Raw genomic sequence first — 15958 nt, forward strand, 5'->3', positions numbered from 1 at the left:
GATGGAAGCTGTCGCATCAGTATAAGTTTTTTTATTGTAATATATTTTTAACTATGGAACTAATAGTGTTTTGTGTTTCCCAAACAAGACCAAACACTAAAATCATCCAACACTGATGTGTTTTTACCTCAGTGCAAAGTGCATTTGGGTATAGTGACAATTAAATCATTGTTATCCTGCTCAGAACACCACAACAGACTGTATACATTCAAGGTGGCCAGAGGGTAGATATTAGGTTCAACCATGTAAATCTAGACGGGGAAGTAAAAGTCTTTGGTCAACATAGAGACGATACAGGGGATCTGCTTCTTGTTGCTAAATCCAGGCAGGTTGCAGGACGACTCAAACTGGCGTGAAACACCGTGGCTGACTCGCGTCATGATCTGCATCAGATCCAGCTTCCCACTGTAGCGCTCCAACATCTCACACAACTTCTGTATGAACCAGGAGCCGTTGCTTGTGTTTCTCCATGAGTAGTATCCTGCAGGACGAGTGACAGCGTTAGCGCTCTTAGAAAACAAGTTTGGACACCACATGTGACACATCAGCTGTGTTGTAGACCAAAAAAAAAAAGGAAACAGAAAAAGGGAAGCATAGACAGAAAATGAACAGGACAATGTGTCGATGCTTGTTCTTCACACCCCAACCCATCGGTTTATGAGAATGACCCAGAAGGTGGGTCCTGAGGTCGGGACATCACTCTAAAATGTCCCGTCTGAGAAACTGTTTGTACCTGGAGCGGTGGAATAGGCGTATAAGAAGTCGGCCTCCACAGGAATCTTCTCAGACGTCTGCTCGTCTCCTACACTGTCGGTCTCAATGACTCCCTCATCCAGGGCTGAACCACGGCATGCCTGAAAAGGAAGGAGAAACTCAAAATCGATCTCATATTTGGCACACATCTTGAAACACCTTAGGGAAACTTGGGCGGGCAGTTATTCGAAGCATTATCTAAATGAACTTGAATTTCAGCAGCACCAGGACATATAAACAAAAGTTATCAGTCATACTGGATATTAAGAAAAAGGGTTAAAGGTATATTTTGTAAATTCCAATCTTTAAAAGTAGTTTAAAACCTCCCCACATTAACTAAAGCTCTCGAACAATGTGAAGAAACATCTGGACTTTATATCCAAAACATCTGTGTTGGGCAAGTTGTCCTCAAAGCTCCTGGAGGAAATCAAAGTGGCTAAAAAGTGGGTGTGTTAGCTCTGACTCATCAGTTAAATATAAAGAAATTCAATGGTTACATTTTTTTCATGTACATTTAAAGTGAAAGCACTGTTTTGTTTTTAAAAGTTATAAAACAGATGACAATTAAAGCAACACTTTGAACTTAATAAACTACTAATGAAGACGTTACTATATAAAGACTGAAACACAGGAATCAACATCGCAGAAGTGTACCACACTGCCATAATGAACTCACCTGTATGAAGAAGAGCTTTGGTTTCCCCACCAGACCCTTGCACTGCTTTCCTTTGAAGCACTGTACCAGCGTATCAAACTTTTCACAGCCGTCAGTGCCGTATATGACACCCTCATCCCCATGACTAAGCATCACACACACAAATGATGCATTGTTCTTGTGGTCCTCTTTGGATGCTGGAAACACAGCAGAACAGAGGGGAAACACCAAGGAATCATTAGTCCAGCTGTTTTTAAACAACCCCCTGATGCCAACTCACAAGCCAGTGCTTTTATTTTGGCGGAGCTACTCTAATAGAATGAACAAAAATAAAATTTTCTGGATATTTTATGTTCCTTCACATCCTTTTTCACTCTTCTTTCTCAATGGGCTAAGGCTACTCTCCTAAAACGACTGGGATGATTGGTTAAAACCAAACCAGACAGTACCTGTTATGTAAGTGTAACTGGTGTAGCTCTATAACATCCGCCAACTGCTAACAAAAAGCTATAGCAACATTAGAACAACTGCCGTCTGGTGGTTACCACAACCACAGCATTTCACTACAATCAGCTCACAGGTTGACTGTAACAGGATGGAGAGGTTTTTGTGAATACAGAGGTAAAGCTTTAACGTCTTCTTACCGTCTAACAACAGCCTTTTCATCTCAGCCACAGTCTGGTCATTTAATATTTGGACCTTGTAACCCAGGTTTTTGAAGGTCTTTGCAACACTGGCAGCATCAGCATCTGTCCCATTACGAGTGCCCATCCCTACAGAGATACACAAGCAGAAAGGTAGCACACTATAAAGTCAGCACCGTCTGGGAATCCTGGAAATAAAATCCAAACAGAATGCAATGATTTAAAATCTCATAAGCTGATATTTTATTCACAACAAAACTTAAAAAAACATCAAATCAAGCTAATACATTTAACTATTTCATGATAAATATACAGCTCATTCTAACCCAGATTATCTGTGTTTAATATTAAAGTTTGTTAAATTTAAAACATGTAAATGTGACAACTATTAAAAAAAAAAAAAAAAGAACTGGAGAAAGAGGCAAATACTTTTTCACAGCTCTGTAGGGTTACCTCAGGTTAACTGGCCACATGTCAGTAACATGGTTGGGTATCATATCATGATTGGACGCCCAGAATCTGGCATTAGTGCCTATGGAACTAACAGCCTTCACATCTGGGAGGGGACCATCACCATCGTCTTTTAAACTGCATTCTTTATGTGGCTTCGTACTAGAAGAGTACGGGTGCTGAACTGGCCTACCTGCCTCCAGATATTTCACCACCTGCAAACAGCTGGAGCATCACGAAACAGGAACATGACAAATAAGAGCCAGGAGTGCGGTACAGGTAGAGTCCTGATATTAAACAAGAACGGGAGAACGGGACAGCGCTCGTTTCCTCTGCTCTGTGGTCAATGAAGTGTTGGTTCAAGAGTTAGGAGTTTGCCTTGTAATCGGAAGGTTGGCGGTTCGAACCCGGGTTTGGACAGTCTCGTTTGTTGTGTCCTTGGGCAAGACACTTCACCCGTTGCCTACTGGTGGTGGTCAGAGGGCCTGGTGGCGCCAGTGTCCGGCAGCCTCGCCTCTGTCAGTGCGCCCCAGGGTGGCTGTGGCTACAATGTAGCTGCCATCACCAGTGTGTGAATGACTGGATGTGTAAAGCGCTTTGGGGTCCTTAGGGACTAGTAAAGCACTATACAAATACAGGCCATTTACCATTTGGTCTGTGAGATCTGTCGCTGCATTCTGTTTTACATTTTAGTTCCAAGTTTGTTTTGGAACTGGGATTGTAACTGTCACAGCAGGATTCCTTTGTACTGCAACTGCACAAAAAGCAAAGCAGTGCAAAGTACTTCATTTGACTTTTTGTACATTTGGAAAAATGTGGGAAAATCCCATCTCCCTTTTCACTGCAGACACTGGGATTTGTCACAGCAGCAGCTGTAAAATGATCCTACAGATGCTACTACTGTTACACCACAACATGTGCACATTTACAACTGGGTGAAGTGAGAGGGAAACATCTGCACCATAGAGGTGTCATGTCTTACAAATACAACACTATTATTGAGCATAGTGTAAAAAGAAAACAAGCACTCCCCGACATTCTATAAATCTGGATAAGGTTATAACATACAAACACTCCTGTGACAGGAAGTCCAAGAAGGAAGAGTTCGGGTCTTAGGAGGTCAATCAACCACCATTCAATCTCCAAACACGTGCTGGGTAATAACATTTAAAGGATCTTGTGTTGGTCTTCACTGTATTTACATTTTATTCAAGGTCATATCCATGTGAGGTACATGTTTTCTTTTCCTATTGTGATAAGTTAAAAACTAAAAAGACTGTATCAGGTTGTTTTTATGCCACAGTGTGAAGTGTGAGGCACAATGTAGCGCAGCTGATGACATTTGGAAAATTAGTGAAGTTTGGAACGAGCACTGTGACGAGGCAGTTTTAGACGAAGACAATGATCATGAAATGCAAAGTGTCTCAGTCCATCTCAATGACTGTCTAGACCAGGGGTGGGCAATTCCAGGCCTCGAGGGCCGGTGTCCTGCAGGTTTTAGATCTCACCTTGGGTCGACACACCTGAATCACATGATTAGTTCGTTACCAGGCCTCTGGAGAACTTCAGGACACGTTGAGGAGCTAATTTAGCCATTTAAATCAGCTGTGTTGGTTCAAGGACACATCTAAAACCTGCAGGGACACCGGCCCTCGAGGCCTGGAGTTGCCCACCCCTGGTCTAGACCCACTGTTACCACTGTTGTATCTAGCATTTTATTTTATTCTATTCTATTGTGTACAGTATCTCATAGATATATCAATCCACTGTTTTTTTCTCTAATTTTCTATGCAACTTTGCACTGTCCACTGCTGTAACAAAACAAATGTCCCACACGTGGAACTAATAAAGGTTATCTCATCTTACCTGTTTTTGAGTGGAAGTTCTTGTTGTTGATAATCACACAGGTGCCAATGCAGGGGTAGTCCATCTTGTAGCGGTAAACATCAGAGGCTTCTGGTTTACTGCTGTTCCAGTCCTTTTCCTCAGTAGTCTTGCAACTTCCTGCAGCCTCTGCATTTCCCCTGATGGAGCACACACACACACACACACACACTCTGACTCATGACTGCCCTGTACTTAAAACATGAAGAACTTGTTTAACACCGTCACACATAAAAGAAGTTGTTAACAAGACTGTAGCTACTGTAGCTAAACTTGTTTGTTTACCCACGACTTCAATGAAAACGTACAAGAATATCACACAGATTGGTTTTGAAATGTCATTGTACCAGATAGAACTTCAGAGCATTGGTGCAACTAAGCATTTTCACATGTACCATTTTCTTTTGAGCAGCTCTTGTACGCTCAGCTTCTTTACTAATTAATCCTGCTGGTTTAAAACCACACTGTGGCAAACTGAAGAATAAACTGCTGGCTGTCAAAGTGAAGATGACGGTAACATAAGCCACTTGTGTTAAAATATGAAGGAAAACAACCTGAGCCAAGGTCAAATCAGCCAGGAGGTGCACAAGTCTCCACATTTCAGCAAACAGAGCTGCTACAGTAGTTAAGCTTTCTCAACACGTGGGCACTCAGACAGTGAGCAACAACGCACAATAGTTACCCATTTCCACAAACTGCAGCATCTACAGTGTCCCCACCTCTCTGCATGTCACCATCAGCCATGTTCCTGCACACAAAAGGTGGCATAGAAATCACCACAGGAAGATAAAGAAACCAAACACCCCGTGGATCCTCTCCAAAGGTGGACCACACCCCTACTAACGCTTGCAGTTGGTTTAAAAACACATGCATTTTCGTTTAGGCTGATTAGCTTCCTCATTTTCAAGATTTAAGATCAGTGATGTAGATCATGCTATAGCATTTCTTCATTAGAAAAAGGAGAACAATTACTTTACAAGGAAATACATGCCATTCTCAGTGTTTTCAAGAAAGAGCTACACTTTCTGGAGAAGTGTATTTTTGGAGTCTGGTTGGGTTGTGCAAGTTGCAAAACTGTGAAAAGCATGACTAAAACGTTTGGAGTTGATTGATGTGCAATTCTTGAATAATAATAATGTATACTTTACTGATCCCCGTGGGGAAATTCCTCTCTGCATTTAACACATTTACTCAGGGAAGCACACACCAACAAACTGGAATGGGATTCTTCTTTTTTTGCAGTCCCAACCTGTAAGGTCATGTAGCTTGATAGAGTATGCCAGATTATACAATCTCAAAGTGGAAAGAAAAACCCCACAACAAGCACAATAGTTACCCTGGAAGCTGTTTGGTAACAGGGATAAGATAAACCTTTATTAGTCCCAAACGTGGGAAATTTTGGGGTCATGGCAGAAGGCACAAGAGCAGTAAAAATAAGAAAAACATTAGACCAGTGGTTTGGTGGTTTGTGGGTTTGGTGCATACACTCAACCTTGTGTTTACCAACATAGAATCTACTTTATGGATTAACTAATATGTCAATATATAAGTTAAAGCAGTTTAAAAGCATACTCAGGAAGAGCCACTCCTGTTAAACCACACCAAACTGTAGCTCATAGTGAAACCACTGACACAACAGGAAGTGTTTTATAAGGATCATGAGAAAAGTTACCTCAGTGTGAAAGAGAAAATAACTGTCAACATGAAAACAGTGAGTCAGTATCTTTCTGTTTGATTTTTTTAAATTAAATTCTGAAACATCCAGATGTTAGTTTGATAAATATAGGTGTATGAGAACACTGCAGTACATAATGTACACGTTGTAAAATATAAAGGTCTGTCAAAATGAAGACTACTAACATAAGCCAGCTGTATATTACGATGCTTATTTTTCCTACATTGTGTGTACTAGTACATGGCACTGGTACATATGCCACCAAGCAACTGGTCACTTAAGCCTGTCGCTTGGTGTCAGCAAGGCTACGTGATGAGGTCATATTTTCCGATGCAGATAAAAGCCTTTGGGTGAACTAAGACAGTTTTCCTCTTTTAAATGGATATTACACTTGTACGGAATGGTGTGAAGGCACAGCAGTTAGTTTCAAAAACAGCAATAGTATTTTATGTCTTTTGTTCATCTCTAAAAATATATTTCATTTTCCTGTAACTGCGGGTGCTGTGCTGAACAGTAGACCGTCGTAAATGACTCATGGCCGATAATCTGTCAAAAACACATCTCTCATGAAAGCCATTTCTGTCACCAAGTAGATGTTGAGATGAAGTTTTGGCAAAATCACTTGTACAGACATTTACCCAGGTAAAAACTGATTGCCACCAAAAAATGTCTTTTTTTCAACAGAGATTTGTCCCAGAGAGCTGCAAACAAACATAACATCACAGTTTTATTAAGATATTTAAAATGGCCAAAAAGGGCTGATAATGTAGGTGCAGTAAGGCTGTATAGACATAGGAAATACAGACAAACAGGTCCTGTCTTTATTTTAAATATATAACCCCTCCATAAATGTATGGTCAGTCTATTTACCAATATAAGCACACTGAAACATCAAAAATCAGTTTCTAGCACAACACTGGCATCAGGAGGAATACCAATAATTAATAAATGCCCTCAATGAAATTCTTTTATATTTTAAGTCGCCCATTTAGTGAGCTGGGCTACCTCTGGACCCTAGACCCATGTTCAACAACTCAGGTTTAGAGGATCTCAGCCTGTCATAAATACTGGTCACGTGATCTAGCCAAAGTGAAAAAAACCACAAAACCCATGATGCTTCCTGTAAGTTGTTCATTTGACTATTATTAGTTAGGTTTACTTTTGGGGTTAGGACCACAGACTGCGGTTTCCACACACCCATGTGTTTGAATGTTAACATATTCAAAGCAGACTAATACTAAGGAACAACCATTACTGTTTAACTACACCAAGTTAGAGCTAATAACGAAACTGCAATGATAACAAAAAATTATTTACAACCCTCCTATCAGCACGTTCTTGTTTTTACGTTAAGCCAATTGAAATACTTCCACGCACCATACCTGGATGTTAGCTTAATAATTACCCCGTACATGAGTGACAGATCTGTGGGAATATTCCATATGAATTATATAAATGCCGTAAAAGTGGGTCCCACTGCAGACTAGTAGCACAAACTACAAAAACCTAACATACGACAACTGTCCATTAAAGTGCTACTACAGCTAATGTTACACAGTAATAAAGGCGAGTGAACGATGACCTAAAAATAATACTCCCGAGCTGGTTTGTTAAACAATTTCAGTTTAGTTTACAGCTACGTCAGAAAACGCGTTAGTGAAGCAAATAGTTGATAAAACACGTAAATATCAGCGGGAACACGGTAAACCCACGCAGCGAGTAACTCATAAGGGTAAATACGAACGGAGTAGAAAACACCAAAATAAACGTACCTCTTAATGAGACAGTAGAAAGTGCTTTTATGAAGTATGTTACATAAATAAAGCCAACCAGGAAATCTCTGTTAAAAGTTTATACCTGAAACTTTGAGCCAATGGGAACGCCGATTCTGTGTGGGCGGGATGACGCTACTAAAAGACAAACGCTGATTGGTTTAGACAACTATTGTTTAGTTACCAACAATCCCTTCTCTTTTCTGCACAGGCAGGTGAAATGCTGTGACAAATAATTATCAGAAGCTCCGCGGAAATCCCAGTAGCAGTTCAGACTGCTTCCGGAATTTCTTTCCTTTTGTTAAATAAAGAAAGTAACTGAACTACACACGCACACAAACTCTGGTTCCGTTATTTGAATTTATTAAATACAATATGAATGTATTCATATTATTAATCTATAAAACATGTCACATTCTTCTAGTAATCATCCAGTTTACATTTATGATCTAAATGAACAGGACAGTGTTATATACAAAGCCTTATCTACACCATACATTACAATCCAAACCGTCAAGCTGCTTCCAGCCTCTCATCTCATATTGTGCAGTCTCTGGGAGCTTTAAACGTTCTGCATTTGTGTCATTTCCCAGACTCATTTTAAGTCTCTTTTCTCTCTGCTGTTTTAATGTGCTTCGTCTCCAAGAGCAGAGCTGGTAAGCTGGAGGCCCCGTACTGGAAAAAGGAACCAGAATTCAGCTCATCATTGAAATACACAATACAGTATTTGGGTATTTAATGTTGTTGTGCATCTCTACCGTCTCTTTCTCATTGGGGTGTTTTTGTCTGTAGTCCAGGTACTGTCGGTTGAGCTCTCTGATGTCATGGAGGAAGGCCTGGCTTCGTCTCAGGTCAGCTAACCGCTGCTGAAGTTCAGCTTTCTCCTTCTCCAGCAACCATGCCTGCCTCTCTGCTCTGTTAGAACAATCACACGAGGTCAGCAGTCAGTGAAAGGAAAAGAATGTAAACTTTTACATTCTCCAAGACCTAGTTCTTTCACATAAATGACTCTATAAAGACATAAAAGTTATAACAGGCTGTTTGTAAACCATGTGTGTGAGCTGCTGCTCACCTCATCATCTCATGCTTGGTATCAAACAGTCTCTGCGTGTTTTTACGGATCAAAGAGCCCACCTAACACAGAACAATGGAAACAAGCACTTTACCCAACCTACAGAAATACAAGCTGCTCTGTTATCCTTCAGTGCAAAGTATGGACGCTGACTTTGAGCTAAACATAGGCATCAGTACTCTGACATAAAATCACAGTAACAGTATGTTCATGTCTAACACATTCTGCCAGCTCATACGGAAGGTAAGGAGGCGATATGGAACGATTAAATGACTAAAGTTCTCGTCTTATCTTCCAAGAGTATAAAGTGGATTATTGTCGTGCAGACTAGAAGTTCAAGGACACACAGAAACGTCAAAATGAGCCTATTGATCTGATTTTGACCGTTTTGAATGAGTCACAGTTGAGAATCATTAACTAGCAGGGAGGTGGTGTGGTTAGATGCTTATGTAAATTCATCGTGATGGGAAGTTTAGGACTTTAATGAGTTCTTTGAACTTTTTCCAGTGCAATGATTGTGCAGCACAAATCTTTAATGACTTAAAAACCAAACAAATCAAAAAACAAGACTTTGTTTGAATCCATTTAGGATTTCCTCCAATCCACACAGGGTCAAAAGAACACAAATATACACACACAATAATATTTAATTCAATGTCCATTAACAAACTGCAGCTTGACTGAGTGCGTTTGGTAGCCTGATCGATCCATTCCAACCAGTCCCGATGTGTGTTTGGGATCCTTGATCAGAGGTGGCGTACTAACATGCTACTAGGGTCACAATTTAGTATTTTACCATGCTTACATTAGTAATGCTGACCAGACGTCATAATTACCTTGTTGTTTTCTCTTTTTAAAACCTTGAGCTCTTTAAGTGAAGTGATCTGAAAGAGACAAATACAGTGTTTGATTTAATGATGGCTGATCAACAAAATGCTGCTGTCTATTAGACTCAATTCATGGAGAAAACAAATCCAAGTTATATCATAAGTCCATTCGTGACATCTAGAGTTTGAAGTAGGATCGACTACTTATTATGTCGTTAGATGAAAAAGGCCTTGTAGGGACCTCCCTGCATTTCATGATGTTTAATGTCAGTAACCAACAAAATACTTAGCATTACAATTGTCACTGTAATCCTGTCCTTCTATAGTGCTTTACACTCTAATATGGCTACACAATGTATGAGTTACTGGTATTACACTGTTGGTTTAATCCAGCTTGTAGCATCCTTCAAAACAACACAGAGTAAAGCTGTGTTGTCCTTGACAACCTCTGTTTGACATCATGACCAGAATCAGGAAAGTCTGACCTTTTCTGTGAGCTGGTCTTTGACATTGCTGGAGAAACAATCAATGGTGTGTCTGACAGCTTTAGACCCCACAGACTCCCTGAAAGCAAGCAGAACAAAGTAATGCTACTGGCAACCTGAATGATTACCTCTACCAGCATGCTTGCAGTTTTCTTGCATCCTGACTCAGCCTTTGAGCTTTTCTAAAGTAAACATCATTGCTTCAATATTTATCTGTGATAGATATCTGTGTGAAACACAGCTGCTGTCAATGCAAAGGCGTTAATAAAAATGACTGTAATGTGTACTTTAATGTGTACTTAAAGCCTAGATTACAGGCTACAGAGACGGTCACGGTGAATGAGCGTTGAATTTTGGAAATTTACCTGTACTGCTCACAGAAGTCAAGGAAGGAATCCAGCAGCACCTCCAACTCTGTCCCTCTGTGTTGGCCTCGTTTCTTCCTCCTCTGCTCGCCTGTGCTGGCCTGTTCTGGTTCTCCGGATCCACTGCCTTCGAGGGGAATCATCTCCATTATTTAATCACTCTGAGCAATAATTTTTTAAGGAAAAATGTCAATTACAATTAAATTACAGTAATATTAAATAAAGCACAGGGCCAGGCTCACTGAGATACTTTTCCCAGTGATGTGGTTAGAGTCTGTTTCGGTTCTTTCTGATGAAGGCCAACTGTGACTGCATCAGCCACACATGGGCAAAATCAATCCATACATTCACCTCCTTAGTTTGGATTCCAGTTATTTTAGCAATATAATTCATTAATGTCTCTACTTTATCCTAACAATGATATTATGAGCACATAGTAGCATTGTGTGGTTATACTGGCTGCTTCCTGTCTGGGCAAAAGGTGTGGCCAGGTGCAGTTATGTTATTTTGTGTTTGTTTCCCTCTGTGAGTAAATGGTTTGGCCAAACCACTGTTACCCTCCTTTGTCTTTGTGCTCAGTTTACTCATTTAAGTTTCTGGAAGTCACTTTTTGAGTAGTTATGCTTAGTTGAGCTTCTTTATGAATCCACTAATTTTATTTTTAAATTTGTCTTTTTGGGGGGTAAAATGGTGTAATTGGCTGCTTGGTCCATCACACCAACAGTTGATACAGTTCAGAAACAAATGTTTGTTGTGTTAGTTACAAAAAAACAACAACAACAAAAAACCCCACAACAACATGTGATCAGAACCTTTGCAGTAAGGCGACAGTGTTGACTACAACAGCCTCCCACCTTCATGCCAACTGCATGTTTTGTGAAACACTGCCACAGATACTGATTACAAATACACTCATTGGACATTTCATTAGGTACACCTGCATAGTGTTGGGTTGGACCCTCTGTTGTTTTCTAAAATGTTGCAATTTCTACAATCAGGAATGTGATGGAAACATTCCACAGAGATTTGCTCCACAGTGATATGACAACATGTTCAAGAAACCAGTTTGTCGCGATTTGAGCTTTATGACATGACGTGTTATCGTGCTGGAGGCAGCTATCAGAAATGGGTACACTGTGGTCATAAATGGATTCACATAGTCAGCACCAATACTCAGGTATGTATTTGCTTTTAAATAAAGTTGATAATACTGAAACCCAAGGTGAGCCAAGAAAATATCCACACTATTACACCGGCACCAGCAGCCTGAACCATCAATACCAGGCAGGTCATGCTTTCATGCTGTGTGTACCAAATTCTGACCCTTACATCCAAACGCAGCAGCAGAAATGAAGTCTAATCAGACGTTATGCATTGTAAAAGTGATAACAGACAGTAACTAGTTCTCTTTGCTCTTACCTGATGAAGACTTCCTAGCTTTGGATTTCTCGTACAAAGACTTTTTCATTCTTCCCAAGCTTCCCCTCACGGCCTTCTTTGGACTTGGATTCTGAGGAAATGACATGAAGAAAAAGATGCAAAGTTAGAATATAGCCCATATTTGCCACTGTTGCTCAAAGCTCTGTGCTAATGCTAGTCCATACCCAGCTGGAGTCTACATCTACATCCTCCTCATCAGATGAAAGCACTCGCCTGCTCTTCTGTGGGGCGGGGCCAGAGCTCTGGAACAAATCATTATTTTCAGCACATCTGACATCTCAACTCTATTTTTATTTGAAAGGCTTTATGACCACACAAGAGCTCCTCACCTGTGACTGACTGTCACTTGATCTTCCACTAGCAGACTCACTTTTTCTCTTCTTGTCCTCCTTCCTTTGCTGATTATTCACAGGCCTAGTGGGACACGGACAGACACACACACAGATAAATAAACCAGTAGGGATATAACATAAAAGTCAGTCACTTCAGCATCATTACTCAGACAGTCAAGTTCAAGTTGTTTGTTTAAGTTCTTCCAGAGTGGGGGGGCAGCTTCTGTACTCACAGTCATAAATATTTGGGTAAGTAGAAAGGAGCTTCTAGAGCTTTGAGGGGTTTTTATGTCATCACACTCTTTGTACAGGGCCTCACCTTGCACTTCTCCTCTTGGCAGGCTTCTTCCCAATTAAACGCTTCTGTATGGCTTTAGGAGCAGGCTGACTGTCCTTCTCTGGGACAGATTTATGTACCTCCACATGTGGCTCTGCTTGTTCATCTGCAGTGGCTTCCTTCTCAGGGCTAACCGGTGCATACAGGAGGTTTAAAAAAAAAAAGAAGAAGTCAGCACTCACGTCACAATAAACTAGTAAGTGCACATTAACTATACCTTACCTGGTTTGGCCCTTCTCACCAGCACTTCTCCTGCCCCTCTCTACCTTCTTTTCTTCCTTCCTATTCTCTCGACCTTCCTCTGCCACATTCCTCTTTACAGCAGATCCACGCTGTCCGCCGGTGGCCTTTCCTGGGTTTTCTGGTCTGTTCTGTTCTTCTTCAGGCACATTTAAATCTTCTTCCATGGCGGTACTGTGCAGAGGGTTGCCTGGGCAACACAAGCATCATGTGGTCAGCCAAAGTTCATTAGGAGCAGAAAATGTATAACAACACATGACAAAGGTACTCAGATTCAATAGTCTTACCATAATTTATCTGTAACCCTGCCAGGAAGCTAGCTTTGTCTATAGAGGACAGGTTGGTGGAATCCATTTGATCAAAAGCTGACGCTTTCTAAATTTGAGCAAAACAAAGTGGAATAAAAGTATAATTAGGTGCTTTAAAAAGTTGCCCCACAACAACTATTTTTACGTGTTTTTCCTCAACGATGCAGCAAACAAAAGAAGGACCAATCGATCTGATCACACTGAACCAGTCATGGATGAACTTACTTCGCTCTCCACTGGAGGCGCTGCCGACACTCTGGTTCCCCGTCGCTTTTTGGCACTACATAAACAAAAGGCCATATGTTATTACAGTTTTTTCTGAATGCTTAAACCCTAACTGTGATTCCTGTAGCACAATCTCTAAAACTATTCAGACTTATAGCAAAACCACTCACTGAGTTTGCAAAACTAAAAGCACAAAAACTGCTTTGCACTCAGTTTGCAATTTTGTAACACACACTTTGCAAAACTGTAGGCACAATTCACTGCACAACACTCAATTACCAAATTTCCAACACAGTCCTAGCAAAAGTATACACATGTATGGCTATCATTAACACTAACTTGCCAACTGTCTGGCACACTTTCACATGTGAAAACTTTTTTAGATAATTAGTTCACTTTGCAATCAGCCTAAGCACTACAATACAGGTAAGCTGTGTGTGCGGAGTACAATGGAGGGAGCAGAAAGAGTGAGAAGTAGAGGAGGCCGAGGAAGAGGACGTGGAGGTGAAGAAGTAGGATGAAGAGGACGACAAGGACAAGGAGGAGCAAGAGGAAGACGAGGAGGGGGGAGAGGAAGGGTAGGAAGAGTAAGAAATAGAATTGCTGATGACATCAGAGCTACAATAGTGGACCATGTAATCAACTATGGAATGACCCTGAGGGTAGCTGGCCAACGGGTCCAGCCTAACTCGAGCTGCTACACTGTAGCAAGTACCATAGGGACATCTTGAAATGAGAATCGGTTAGTACAGTCACTTCGCACAAAGATTTGTAGCACTGCCATATGCCAATGAGAAACACACCAATACCATTGATGTAAAAATACTGAAATTGTTACTTTACAGAATTGCTAGATGACCAGATGCTGGGGGCAGAGGAAGCATGTTCACTGCAGACCAAGTAACCCATATAGTCATTATGGCGATTGCAAATAATCCTATACTTGGAAATAAACACTTGTGTTTGTTTTGATGTGTTTGAATAAACACCAGTACTTGAAGTTTGGATCCCTCTATGCTTATGGATCTATGACAGAAGTATGAGCTCAAACTGACATAGCCTACCTTGTGCACAGAGAAAGCAAAAGCCAGATGTGTTTTGTATTCATACCATCAGTGTGCAGTTGGTGCATTGTGTGCTTAGTAGATGATGGCTTGTGTGTACTGTTTGATACGGAAACACCATTTTTACGAAGGTGTGAAGAGTTAATCTAGCTGTGTTTGCTTTTGCAAGAGAACTACAATGTTTTGATTATTGGGTGACAGGTTTTCTTATTTGTGTGAAGAGTTTTGCAAAATTAGCCAATAGTTACAAAAAATGTGCTTAAGCAATCAGAAAAAACTGTAACTGGCTCTGGATGCTGGGTTTGTTCACCTACCAGCCTGGTTAAAGAACGCAAGGCTGTGGTGGAATTCTTACCTGGATAGACCCAGGTGAGGCTATATCGATAACGAGAGCCGGTTATATTCTTAAAATACTAAAAGGAAAGTGCTTCATGATTACCTCCTTTAGCAGAGGACTGTCACTTATGTTAATAGAGTAGATAGGCTGTCCCACACTTTACAGTGACACACCACCCAACCATTCAAGACAAACCATCACTCGATAAGTGGCTCACATCGTGTAAATACTCATCTGGGTTTCCTATTTCATGCCACATGTAGCTGATATATTTTAAACCTTCCACGTTCTACGTTACACCCACATGTGAAATAAAAACATTGAGCCAGTGGCAAAATGTGCTTCTTATTAAGAGGCCGGCTCTTGTGCCGAATGTAGATTAAAAGAAATAAGAGCTTATCTGCTACATCGTTGTTGTTGTTTTTTTTTTATTGAATGTGAGCAAGCTCAGAGAGATGGTGATCAACATCAGAAAGAAGAGGGCGGCCATACAAATACTGAGAACTGGCTGTACATATAAAGCAGGCTCTGGCTCTGTGAATGGCTCCAAACGAAGCACTTTTGAAGCTGTGACCGCCATCACGGAACAGATACATACCACTAGTTGTCACACTCTATAACACAAGTGTGTTTCTCTTTTCGTTATTCGACAGTATAACTTCCCTCACTGACATCATGCTAACAGCAGCAGGTCAACGAAAAGTTTCTTTTAGCAAACAAGGTGTTCCGGTATGTATAAAGAAATATTTCTTGTAGTGTTGAAATGTTAGAAATCAAAACGGAAAGTTCTCACCTCATTGCGAACAACTGTAGGTTTAGTACGTTATATAAGCTGTTCGTCGGTCGGAGGAGCTCAAACAGCTTCCCGCTGCTCCCGCAAAATAGTTCAAGTTCCGGACTGTACCATTCCAGTCACACAGGGGTGTAAAATAATACAATAAAAATGTGCAAGTGGGGGTTATAGAGATAAATTAACTGCATTCGAGACTCAACTTTAACTTTGCCTTAAGTTGCTTTGAATTCAATATATTCGAAAGAATGTTTACAGTGAGAATAAAAAATAAAAAAAAGCCAACCCCACAGCGGATTTGAA

The 15958-nt window shown here is 40.7% G+C and overlaps 2 protein-coding genes across 4 annotated transcripts; both read right to left on the reverse strand.

Annotated features, from left to right (window-relative positions):
* Positions 1-8049, reverse strand: LOC146677194 (caspase-3-like). Of its 3 annotated transcripts, none has more exons than XM_085419190.1 (7): positions 7919-8049; positions 5069-5134; positions 4369-4526; positions 2053-2181; positions 1430-1605; positions 734-854; positions 2-481 (listed from the first exon to the last, which is right to left on the reverse strand). In XM_085419190.1, the coding sequence occupies exons 2-7, from the start codon at positions 5128-5130 to the stop codon at positions 252-254; spliced, it is 876 nt and encodes a 291-aa protein (XP_085275316.1). In that variant the 5' UTR covers positions 5131-5134; positions 7919-8049; the 3' UTR covers positions 2-251. The 3 variants fall into 3 exon arrangements, with proteins under 3 accessions (XP_085275298.1, XP_085275316.1, XP_085275306.1); XM_085419180.1 differs by having other exon boundaries at positions 7834-7935; XM_085419172.1 differs by lacking the exon at positions 7919-8049 and having other exon boundaries at positions 1-481; positions 5069-5169.
* Positions 8050-8174: 125 nt separating this feature from the next.
* On the reverse strand, positions 8175-15888 carry cenpu (centromere protein U). Its single transcript, XM_085419161.1, has 14 exons — positions 15659-15888; positions 13465-13519; positions 13219-13306; positions 12914-13121; positions 12674-12820; positions 12352-12436; positions 12187-12264; positions 12002-12092; positions 10583-10709; positions 10218-10296; positions 9742-9789; positions 8906-8967; positions 8592-8748; positions 8175-8508 (listed from the first exon to the last, which is right to left on the reverse strand). Exons 1-14 carry the CDS (start codon positions 15661-15663, stop codon positions 8434-8436), a joined length of 1305 nt encoding a protein of 434 aa, XP_085275287.1. The 5' UTR covers positions 15664-15888; the 3' UTR covers positions 8175-8433.
* Between the last annotated feature and the right edge of the window lie 70 nt (positions 15889-15958).

Source organism: Rhamphochromis longiceps, linkage group LG2, assembly GCF_057381845.1.
Source record: "Rhamphochromis longiceps isolate RC_006_pf linkage group LG2, R_longiceps_female_GT1.1, whole genome shotgun sequence".
Classification (NCBI taxonomy): Eukaryota; Metazoa; Chordata; class Actinopteri; order Cichliformes; family Cichlidae; genus Rhamphochromis; species Rhamphochromis longiceps.

What these genes read in the sequence shown, in the direction of transcription:
- LOC146677194 (XM_085419172.1), bottom strand. Translation starts at nt 5,154, where the DNA reads ATGCCACCTTTTGTGTGCAGGAACATGGCTGATGGTGACATGCAGAGA. An exon ending in GCTGCAGTTTGTGGAAATGG is followed by an intron (nt 4,527 to 5,068) that starts GTAACTATTGTG and finishes GTGCTCCATCAG; the next exon opens with GGGAAATGCAGAGGCTGCAG. An exon ending in CGCCTATTCCACCGCTCCAG is followed by an intron (nt 482 to 733) that starts GTACAAACAGTT and finishes CTCGTCCTGCAG; the next exon opens with GATACTACTCATGGAGAAAC.
- cenpu (XM_085419161.1), bottom strand. An exon ending in CGCCTCCAGTGGAGAGCGAA is followed by an intron (nt 13,307 to 13,464) that starts GTAAGTTCATCC and finishes GCTCAAATTTAG; the next exon opens with AAAGCGTCAGCTTTTGATCA. An exon ending in ACCCCAATGAGAAAGAGACG is followed by an intron (nt 8,509 to 8,591) that starts GTAGAGATGCAC and finishes TCCTTTTTCCAG; the next exon opens with TACGGGGCCTCCAGCTTACC.